The sequence below is a fragment of the Malaclemys terrapin genome, chromosome 3, assembly GCF_027887155.1.
Source record: "Malaclemys terrapin pileata isolate rMalTer1 chromosome 3, rMalTer1.hap1, whole genome shotgun sequence".
NCBI lineage: Eukaryota > Metazoa > Chordata > Testudines > Emydidae > Malaclemys > Malaclemys terrapin.
Genome location: NC_071507.1, coordinates 83,787,702 through 83,799,720, shown reverse-complemented (window position 1 = coordinate 83,799,720; position 12,019 = coordinate 83,787,702). Strand labels below are relative to the sequence as shown.

Below are 12,019 nucleotides of genomic sequence, written 5' to 3'. Positions count from 1 at the left end.
TGGGCAAAGACATCAGGCCCATGAAAATGGATCCATGCAGAACATTATTTTCAGATAGCAATTACTACAGGTAAGTAATGATGCTTGGAATAGCAACTTATAACAATCAACTGTATAGATCAATATTAAACATAAGTTGCTTAGTGGTTGTTCAGTCAAGCTAGAATTTCTCCTAGATCAGTGTTTTGCATTACTGTCTCGAAATGCTTGTGTACAGATCTTCCAAGTGACTTTCTGTTGTCTTCATACATTAGCTTGCATATTGTACAGATTTTTTATGACTGAGAAAGAATGACCATATTTTTTTTTCCCCTGTAGCTTAATTGGTTCTAACTACAACAGTTATTCACACGCAGTCACCATCTTTTTGAATATATTTTATCCTCCCATTGTAACTTCTAAGCTTCCAGGAGACTAGTACTAACTCCATGTAACTTGAATATTTTCTTTCTTCTTATGACACATGAATAAAGTAGTGTAATTGAGAGTAAATGCAGGTGAACAGAATTTACCCACTTCTGATAGGGGGAATATGGAGTTTAGTTTAGTTTATCCACTTTTTACCACTACACAACTGTATGAAATATTAGCAACATAAAAAATTGTCTGCTCTTAAAAAAATTTTAATTCAGTGGTATCATCAAAAAGTGTACCAGAACTTGTTGAAATTATTTTGCAATGAAATTTTTAAAAATCAGGTACTTTCCATTATTAGAAATGTTTTAAGATGGAACAAGAAGATAGGGATGTCATACTTTTTGTAATGATATTTTATGGCTTCCTTAAATAAAGACTTGAGGAAAATATTGCAGCTTGATTCCAGTCAAATAGTTGGATTTGAATTTTAGCATTCTGCAACACACAGAAATGATGTTAGGAATGAAAAACAATGTTTAGAAAAAAAGTCATTAATATAAAACTGAAAGAATTTTAAAAATCAAGTGTACCTTTCCCTTGGTTTCTCCAAGCTGAGTGAAATGCAAAGAATAAACAATATAAAAAGCTACACAATATCGGGTTCTCATATGCTAGCTCAGTGCTAGAATGTTTGGATTGTAAATAATACTTAGAGACATTGTTCTTTTACAGTACTTTCACTGGAATTTAAAAAAAATCAGTCTACATTTTTATGTAAGGTTATTTTCACAAATTATGGGTCAATTTTAGCCTGACAAAAACTCCCTTTAATTAAATTCATTCATGACATTCACATAAATGAGTATTTGAAAGTTTCAGTCTCAGATGTCCAAAAAATCTTCTCTACATTTCTTAATGCTTGCTGAATTATTAGTTGCATGTTTCTAGAAAATTTGTATTAGATTTTGGTCACACTTTATCATTTCAAGGAGTATTATTTTGGTTCAGATATAGTCATAAGCATAAGACTGAGTTAGGCATTTTATAATTTTTACAGCAGGTTGCTTATACTTTTTTACTTTGGAAGTATGCAAAATAAGATGCATAATTAGCATGTACATGGCTGCAAAAATGTGTTTTAATTTTTATCTAATATTTTGAAAAAAGGTAGCAGAAATGACCATACGGAGGATAAAACTTTCAGGTGTATTAACTTTTACATACAAGATGAAATAGACACGCAAAAGGGAATAAAAATATGAGAAGGTGATAGAAAGAAACTGAAGAAGGGGAGGAAGTGAGGCGAAGGCACTGGAAGGAGTCATAAACTGACCTACAGTTCATTCTGCTGTTTCTATAAAGTCTGCCCATATCAGTGAATAATCTATACAGTTTTTCTTAAAGAAGATCCTTTATATCGCTAGCAGTGCAGCCAGACCAGTATACCAATTCTCAGTCATTGGACTGGATTTTTATTTCCACTGAAGAACACTTTTTATAGTCACTATCAGGGTTCTGTACAGCTATTGCTTCTTAGAATAATCAAGGTTCCTTATGGTACCTACTAACCCCAGAATAATATGTAGTCCTTTTAAGTACAAATGTCAGATGACATAAAGTTAATTTTACTCTCGAGCTCCTTCCAGAATTGCATTATACTGGGGCAACTCTACAGAGATTAACCAAATTGGCACCTGTTTCTTAACAATGTCAGCGTTTATTGCTACAAATAACTCCAGATTTAAATAATCTATATGGGGGTCCAGTATATATTTCAGATAACAGATTCCATGTAAGTAAAGCAAAATTCCTTATATTGGATAATCAAAATTGTGTTCTTTTTCAGATATTTAGTTCACTGTCTTCAGTCAGAGCTTAACAATTACATGCCAGCATTCCTTGATGATCCAGATGAAAATAATCCTCAAAGGCCTAAAATAGGTTAGTCTTGCTTGGTCTTTTTGTCTTGCTATTAAATCAATAGTCTATAGCAGGGGTGGGCAAACTTTTTGGCCTGAGGGCCACATCTGGGTATGGAAATTGTATGGTGGACTATGAATGTTTACGGTTCCCAGCCAATAGGAGCTGCAGGGGCGGCACTTGGGGTAGGGGCAGCGTGTTGAGCCCCCTGGCTGCCCCTATGCTTCCGGGAGCCATGCAGAGCCATGGCACATGCGGAGCAGGGCAAGCCCCAGACCCCGCTCCCCATCAGGAACTCAGGGGCCAGATTAAAATGTCTGAAGGGCCGGCTGTGGCCTCCGGGCCGTAGTTTTCCCACACCTAGTCTATAGCCACTGTTAATGGATTGAGTTGGTCTACCTTACCATTGATCTGAAATTTACATGTTCTCACTAACACCTTAGTTGTGGGTAAATTCACTATATATGGATAATATACTAGACTCTTTGGGATGGAATTTACCTTTATTTTAAAGAGTATTTTTCATGTAAACTCACATTAGATAATGTCTTGGGAAAAACACTTGAAATGTTTGGTTAATCAGTGTTGTAGATAAAGAAATTAGCTTTTGGAAAGTGGGGAGTGTATCTATGTAATAGAATACCAGATAATTAGCATTTACTGGTATGTCTTCCACTGACAATGAGCATTTACTGGTATGTCATCCACTGACAAAAATGTTAAATAATATACTCAGGTTTGAACGAAAACATTTACGTTCTTGTAAAATAAAATATAAAGTTTAGATCTTTTGAATAAAAAGATTGAGATTAGAACATTTTTCTGTGTTGCGGAATTTTTTTAAAAAAGAGAAAAATATTGATTAAAAAGCAGTTTTTCACCTAGCAGTTTCTGTATTTCCTTTACTGTTCTCTCAGATATTTGGCTTGAATAAGGGTTTGTGTCATTGTCCAGCTTCCTCTTTTGCATGATCCTGAAGTACAGTCAGTTGCTATGGTGATGGGTGCCATATAAAAACCTAGATAGTTGTAAGTTTTCATTTGACATTACAAATAGTTGTATGGAAACAAGAAGAAATTTCATTGTTTTAACTGGGATCAAGTAGGGGTGTAAGAAGGAGGACTATGCGCAAAAAAAAGCTTTTATTTAAAAAAAAAAATACAAACTAGGAAATGTGAAGAAAAATGAGAAACTAGGAAAAGCTTTGTTTAGTGCATATTAAAGCTTCTTCGAGTGTGAAAGCCCTTCTTTACAATTTAAAAACTATTCAACCTTCATTTTGATCTTTGCTTATAACCTTTAGCTGGCAAACATCATCTCAGGAAAAATGTTTAGTCATCACAATTATAATATTGTATATAAAGAAAAGGTACAATATTCTGATCTGACTGAAAATGTAAATATGTTCTCACATGGTGACCTGCACTGTGGAGCGAAAGAGTATGTTTACATCTTTCTGAGATCTGAATTATATAAAGCTTAGTAGGTAATAATGTGAGTCTGCACTATACAGTCAGATGTGACTCTATTGCATTTTCCACATTAAAGTCTATCCTGGTATTCACTGTGTTTAAGTACTAAGTGTTTTCAAGTAACTTTTATAGGTTTTAGCATTGAAACATTTAGGGGATGATTTTTGTCAGTCACATGACTTATTTAAATTTTTGAGCAAAGGTGAAAATAGTATAGCTGATTTATTTAATAAGAACTTTAAGTTCTAGTAATTCCATATGTATGTTTAAAAAAAAAAAAAACACAACTCCCCTGACCCCAAACAACTCCCACCATCTTTGGGCATTAATGATAGTGTTTCTTCATCTGAAAAGCTAAACATGCTCTACAGACTATTAATAAACTTTCTTATCAGGAAGTCTCTAGCACCGTTTTAGTTACCTGTTTGAGTTAAAGCTAGGAGGGGGAGTGCAAAGTGTCTGTCTATAATGTAGTTGTAGAAAGATGGAACTAAAATAATAATTAAAAAAAACCCACCCTGGACATTTGTGAGCAAGAGGACATTTTATGTAATTTTAACTACATTATGTGCCATATATTAATTTGGGCTTACAATACAATCCTTGTCTATATTCTCTTAGAAGTGGAAAAACCAATAATTATTTGTCTTCTGCCAAAAAGCATGCTATTTATCACTAGTATGGAATAGCTTAAATGCGTTTTATGCATAGGAACCATAACTTGCAATAATTTTTTACTGTATTTATTTTGTGTTGGAATCTAAAGAGTATAATTAGTTGGTTTCTATAATTGTATAGCTTAATAAAATGCTATGAAGATTCAACTTTAATCACTTAGCTTTCTAATTTTAAAATAGATTTTTATCAGTTAATAAGTTCTTGGAATATATTATGGAATAAACCGATATCAAGTGTGTAGGTGCCATTCTGGAACAGTGTTCTAAATTGTCTTTCATAATTCATGTAATAGTACCCAATATCAATATTAAATTCCATTTGGATGCCTGAACCTATGGTTTTGTTAAACCCTAAATACTAATGTGTACTAATACATTCTTTTGTCTCTGTAGATGATGTCTTGCATACACTAACTGGAGCTATGTCCCTGTTGCGACGATGTAGAGTGAATGCTGCACTGACTATACAGCTCTTCTCCCAGCTCTTCCACTTTATCAACATGTGGCTTTTTAATAGATTGGTTACTGACCCAGATTCAGGATTGTGTTCGCATTACTGGGGAGCCATCATCCGTCAGCAGTTGGGCCATATAGAGGCCTGGGCAGAAAAACAGGGCCTAGAGCTGGCTGCTGATTGCCACCTAAGCAGGATAGTGCAGGTGAGTATTGTTGTTCTTGGTTCTCAGTGAAACGTACTCCTCATAAGGTTTTTTCAAATATATAGCATGATTTAATTGTGTAAATGTATTCTAGAACCGCTGGTTCAGTGTGTAGAGTTGTAAAAGCCTCTGTATATTAGTGCAATCATTTACTGAAAATGAACTGAATATCTGGATGTGGGTTTTTTTTTTCCCCCAAGAGAATCAAATCAGTTTCTTCCTAATACACTGAGTTTGATTAGTTTGCATGGATATAGTAGCAGGAAAATTAATGTTACCTAATTTAGGGTTCCCTTGGTTCCTGAACTAAGAGGAAGAGTATTTGTGTTGCAGAAGAGAAGAGGGATTTTGAAAATGAAGTTTACATCACTTTTGCAGCAATTCTGGCTTCTTGCTTCATGGTGTCCTCTGCTCTGCCTTCTCTGTAGACAGAAGGAAACTGTGAAATAAATAAGAACTATTGTTATATTCCATTCTTAAATTATAATTAAGTCTCCGGTGTTTTTTTTTTTTTTTTTTTTAAGGCAACTACACTACTTACCATGGATAAATACTCACATGATGACATTCCAAATATTAACAGTACCTGCTTTAAGTTGAATTCTCTACAGCTACAGGCATTACTGCAGAATTATCACTGTGCTCCAGATGAACCATTTATCCCAACAGTAAGTCATTTAATGCATTGTTCAGCATTTCTGGGGAAAATACTTTGGCTATAGAGTTTGGATTCTCTTCTGTTAGAATCTAGGACCTCTTCTCAGACTTTAGGGATATGTCCCAGTGTACTGAGTCTTTTCTAGTATATATTGAATTATGGTATCCTGGATACCATTATAAAGTAACTTACTAGCAAAGGTTGCTTAAAAAAAAAAAAAAGAAAGAAAAGGAAAAAAGCAAACAGTGTTTTTAATGCAAAGATGATGGTTTAATCAAGTGTTTCCAGGTCTCTAACAGCAAATGAATGAATAAAAAATGATGGGTGAATCTTGCTTGTAAAATGGCAGTTTAAATTAAGCTATGTTCTGCAGTAAAGAAGAGTATGGAAAATTGTGTTTATTTTCAAATTTAGGCCATATTCACAGATTTTCAATTGGTAGACATTTAAAATTATGCTGTGGAGTCAGCTCTGAACTCACCCTCATTGGATACTTAAGAGATCTGAAGGAGTTAGGATTTTTCAGATCCAAGACTGCGTGTTAGTTTTTTGTGTTTTGGAACCAACACCTATTTGGGGCCCTACTTTGTGGTCTTTCAAGTCTCTGCACTGTGAGTTGTTGAGTGATGCAAAGCAGTCTTTGATCCTGAATCCTCCTCACTCTCTAAAGCTCTTGCGGCCTGCTTGAAATTTGCAAAAGCTGTTGTCTAGATTTCAAGTCATGCTTTTATGAAGCTCTGTTCTCTTAATTGTAAATCCAGATCAGATGCTGAACTCTTGTCTACAGCAGCACTTCTGTAGATCTCTTCAATGTATATGCTGCCTACACCGACGGGACTCCCATTGACACACGTAATCTGCATCCCTGAGAGGTGCTAGCTAGGTTGAAGGAAGAATTCTGTGAACCAAGTGCTATGTGCACCTGGAGTTAGGTCAGTTTAACTATCTCGCTTGGGGGTGTGTGTGTGTGTGTGTGTGTGTGTGTGTGTGTGTGTGTGCATTTTTCACACCCCTGAGCAATGTAGTTGGGTCAACCTAACTTTTTAGAGTAGACCAGGCATTATTTTAAGGTTGATTTGGTTCAACATTTTGTATTGGTTGATGGGCTTTTTTGCAAGGGGAGTGTTCCATTGTTTTTAATGTCATTCTTATGGCACAGAGGTTTCGTAGTATTACCTAAAGACAGTCAGATTCTGGATTTGCCTGATCTCCTCTGGAAATTTGTTCCATATCTGGATCTCCTCAACTGAGAATCTTTTATCCTTAATCTCTAAGTGGCAGGGAAGACAGGAGCAATGATCTCTGGGAGTCTTTGACGTCTCCAAACAAAATCTAAGATCACAAGAATTGGCGGCACTGACCTTCAGTATGCAGATGACTGTCATTCTTACACACACAGAGGCTGACCTGCAAAGCACCCTAAATCTTTTTGCAGATGCCTATCATAGTCTGGATCTCTCTCTTTCTCTCTCTCTCTCAACATCAGGAAAACCAAGGTACTCTATCAGCCATCACCTGCACAATCTACTCTTTGTACTCCATAAATCGCCATCAGTGGAGACCCCCTGGAAAATGTGGACCATTTTCCATACCTTGGCAGCCACCTCTCCCAAACAGCTAGCATTGACACAGAAATTGAATACAGGATCCACTGTGCCAGCACATCCTTTGGAAGACTACTCAAACGAGTCTTCAATTATAGGGATTTGCATTTTGGTTTACAAGGCAGTTGTCATCCCCACCCTTCATCTCAAGTGGCTGTAGTGGTTCCAACAGGAGGATTCTCAGGATCAGCTGGGAAGACAGACACACTAACATCAGCATTCTCTCTGCAGCCAACATGAGCACTATAGAAGCGCAGGTCATGAAATACCAGCTCCGCTGGACTGGCTATGCCTGACACTCACCTCCTGAAGCAACTGCTCTTCTCTCAGTTAAGTCAGGGAAGAAGGCTCGTGGAGGGCAGTGGAAGTGTTTCAAAGACATACTGAAAGTACGTCTTAAAAAGGGAGGCACCAACCCAACAAACTGGGAGGACTTGGCACGGAACAGAACACAGTGACGCCACACCATACACCAAGCCACAGCTCACTTTGAGGAGAACAGACTTGCTCATGAGACAGAAGTAACAAAGGAGGAAAGAGAGGGCATAACAGTCCAGCCAACAATTGACTCCTCCAAGATTACACCTGCCACTGCTGTGGGAAAATCTGCAGTGCAAGAATTGGGCTCCTCAGCCACTTAAAAACTCACCAATGAACCCTCTTGGCAGACATTATCCTCGCATCGAGGGATAGCTGAAGAAGATTCTCATGTGTTTTGTCTTGATCTTTGTGATCTGTGTTGTCCCAGAGAAGCACAGCTGTCAAAATGGTTCATAGATCAAAATTTGGTGTACAATTTAGAACTGGGGCTTGAGCCATTAATTGCTTTGAAGATTAGGACCAAAGCCTTAAACTGGCATTGAAAGCTGACCAGAAGCCAGTATAACAGGTTTTCAAACTGTGGGTCAGGACCCCAAAGTGGGTCGCAACCCCCTTTTAATGGGGTTGCCCGGGCTGGTATTAGACTTGCTGGGACCCAGGACTGAAGCCCGAGCCCCACTGCCCAGGGCCAAAACCAAAACTCAACTGCTTCAGCTCTGGGTGGCGGGCCTCAGGTTACAGGTCTCCTTCCTGGGGTTGAAGCCCTTGGGCTTCGGCTTTGGCCCCCTACCCAGGGCGGCGGGGTTTGGATTTTGTCACACCCTCCCCCAGCCCCTCTCGGGGTCATGTAGTAAATTTTGTTGTCAAAAGGGGGTCACGGTGCAATGAAGTTTTGAGAATCCCTGCAGTATAAGGACTCAAGTACCAGTCTGATGTGCTCACCGCGATCTAAGCCATGGAGAAGGCCGGCAACCACATTCTGTACCAGCTGAAAGCTGTGCTCTATCTTGACTTTTACCTTCAGATACAGTGAGTTACAGTAATTCAGCCTGGAGGTGACAAATGCATGGATCATTGTGGAAAGGATTTTGTTCACTAGGGAGCTCGAAGAGAAAGAAGGCATTTTTATGTACTGATATTTGGTCATCCACACTTAGTAAGAGTCACACACTGTTTAGCTATTCTCAGGATTATCACTGCTATTAAGTTGGTCCACTGCGGAGGGGATCTGCAGAGACAGTCATAAGAAAAAAAATTACTTGCCAGTAACAAGAGTTTTGTTCTGTATATCCTCATTTAACCCCCCACCCCCTTCCATTCTACTTTGGAGCGTTAAATATCAGAGGGGTAGCAGTGTTAGTCTGGATCTGTAAAAAGCGACAGACTCCTGTGGCACCTTATAGACTAACAGACGTATTGGACCATAAGCTTTTGTGGGTGAATACCCACTTCGTCAGACGCGCGTATTCACCCACAAAAGCTTATGCTCCAATATGTCTGGCGTGTTAGTCATTTCTTCTGATTTGGAGAGGAACTGAGGAATGGTGAGCATGGTGGGGTCTTTTATATTTGTTTCTTAAACACTATCTGTGGAGCATCTTGCCCATTTAGAACATTCACATTTCAGGTTAAAAATTTCCAAGGTTTCTTTGACCTGCAGTGACATTTTTAGAAGATTGAGTATAAGAAGAGAGAGTCAAAATGTCTTATTTATTTTTTAAAATGTTGTGGTGGTTGAACAGCTCTAGAGTGGAAGCAACTAAAGAGAGAATTGTGGCATGGAGATGGTCTTCCCTTTGAATGTTCCGATGAAAAGTGAACACTGTGACAATTGGTAGCTTTTGAATTTCTTTTGCTAAGCTCATAAAAAGCTCAATCACTGTGTATACATATGTTGCTTATTTAGCTGCACAGTGAAAAGTGTTTTGAAGTTGTACATGAAACTTTGCAAGATATGAAGGGCTGCTTTGCACTATATAGTGTGTGCAAGTGGGAGCATCACTCTGATGTACCTTTGATTATTCCAAAAGTTTTTATGATATGGGCCCCTTTGGATTTATTTACTGTGGTACAGGATAAGGGCCCTCCCTCCAGTGAACCTTCTAAGAACTGTGGGACAGGGCATTCTGGTAGCAAATAGCTAACTAGGCCCAGATTATGGAATTGTACATGATCATCAACATTTTGTGAGCCACTAGAGCTTTCATATTCTGGAATAAGCAGCCCCTTTTAATGCATTTCCCCCCTATCTTTCTTTTGTACAAAAAAGGACAAAATATTATGCAAAAATTATTAGACCCAAGACAAGAAGTGTCATAATTAAGGTTGCCATGTGCAGTTGACTGTGCATATGCATTACAGTATAGTTTTTAATTGCATGATCACATACTAATTCTCAAATGCAGACCTCATGTAAAATGTCTAATATATGTTCATTAGTGTATTGACTTACGTTAAAAAAGAGACGATATTAGAAGATGCTACACAGGGTTGGAGAATGAAGTTGCATGATATTGGATTTGATAAAGCTTGTGTTGTAATATATAGGCACGTGTCTGGGGGTAGAGTTGAGGTTTTATGTGCAACTTTAGCTTTGTAATTTCCTGAATTTTGGCTGCTTAATGATACAATCATAACGTTCTCTTTATTTATTTATCTATCTATCTATCTATCTATCAATATTGGAATTAATTTAGCCCTTTAAACATAACAATGTCCTTTTGTCTTATGTACAGGAGTTGATAGAGAATGTAGTGGCTGTTGCAGAAAATACAGCTGACGAACTAGCTCGTAGTGATGGCAGAGAAGTCCAGCTAGAAGAGGATCCTGATCTACAGCTGCCTTTTCTTTTGCCAGAAGATGGCTATTCATGTGATGTTGTCAGAAACATTCCAAGTGGTTTACAAGAATTTTTAGATCCACTATGCCAGAGAGGTCAGTCCTGCTACTATTAAACTGTATATTAATGTTATTTTTCTGTAGTATAGTAAATGTAGAACTTGAGGTATCTTTAGAGGTATTTATTGTGTTTTTCCCCTCAATCACAATAGTGTTCAATCCTTATTTCATTATCCTTTGCTTTACACTTTCATTAAACTATTTAAATTTACCTCACTCACATGGTATGTAAAACTTCTATATACTTTTCTGAATTTTACTTTCGTATGACATTGTGAATCCCCTTGGCATAATGCATGTTTATTTCAGGCTTCTAAATAATTGAAGTGAGCTTCTGTGTATTGGCAGTGTGTGTTTAGTAAGCACCTACATCAAGGTCTTTATACATGGACCTGTAGAAAGAGAGAAATGTTCCCTGTGTGGCCCTTCCTTTTGTAAAGGGTTACCACTTCGGATCCTGCAGAAATGAAAAATAACAGGAAAGACAGGAGAAACATGGCATGAAAGAATTGGGAGAAAGTGCATAAACTGAAAGAGGAGGGGAAAAGGGCTTAGTGTCTCCTATGTGTTCCACCAAGTCTTTCAAAGGCACAATACTACCAAGAACTGCTGCTTGGGTTATACAGCCAGTCCTCTCTCTGTAGAACACTTTAAGCTCAAAGGAGTCATAAATGACCCCTTAATGTTTGCTAAGCACATTGGGTTCCTCCAGTGGAAGATGCTATAAAGAACTGTAAGGTTGTGGTGTTAATCATGTGCTTGTGACGGTGTAATTCTTACATGCCTGTAATCTTTTGTTCAGCATACACCATTCAAAACATGTTAACAGATAAGGATAAATATTGCTGTATGGTAGTAATGCACCAACAAAACTGTTATTTTTAGCTGTGTTTCACCAGTTAATTCTTCTAGTGAGTGGCACATGTTCACTTGTGCTTTTTTCCCCTCTAGGCTTTTGCAGGCTGACACCTCATCCACGTTCACCAGGTACTTGGACAATGTATTTTGAAGGTGCAGACTATGAAAGTCACCTGTTACGTGAGAATGCTGAGCTAGTAAGTATTCATTTTGGGGTAATTCAGAGCGAGAGTCTATAAATGTTAACCTGCAGTGAACCATATTTTCTGTGTACTCAGTTTTTATCCTTATTCCAAAGAATAGATGTCACTGATGTTTATGTGGCTTCTTAGCAAAGAAAAATAACAATTTGTGGAAATGTTTCAAGATCAGTTTCTATCCGTTATTCTCTATCTTTGTCATAGCATGTCTATCATAATGTAAACAATTTTTCAATGGGGAGCAGAAGGCAAAGGGATTTCCCTCAAAAATACTATTAAAAGATTCATTTTGAAAGTATATTTTTAATTTATATGTACAGGGCAACCTGTTCATTTGTTTACTTGTGTATTCTTTTCTGCTTTGGGCTGTGTAAACCAGCAGTCACCAACTAAAT

At 37.6% G+C, this 12,019-nt stretch overlaps 1 protein-coding gene across 16 annotated transcripts in view; it reads left to right on the top strand.

Moving 5' to 3' along the window:
- The window catches only part of AFDN (afadin, adherens junction formation factor), a 220,145-nt gene that overhangs the window by 144,797 nt on the left and 63,329 nt on the right, over positions 1 to 12,019 (top strand). For all 16 annotated transcript variants that reach the window (XM_054021691.1, XM_054021692.1, XM_054021690.1 and 13 more), the window contains 5 exons: positions 2,204 to 2,298; positions 4,820 to 5,085; positions 5,610 to 5,753; positions 10,404 to 10,602; positions 11,518 to 11,621. In XM_054021691.1, the coding sequence (XP_053877666.1) occupies positions 2,204 to 2,298; positions 4,820 to 5,085; positions 5,610 to 5,753; positions 10,404 to 10,602; positions 11,518 to 11,621 (808 nt within the window). The remainder of the gene's footprint in view (positions 1 to 2,203; positions 2,299 to 4,819; positions 5,086 to 5,609; positions 5,754 to 10,403; positions 10,603 to 11,517; positions 11,622 to 12,019) is intronic.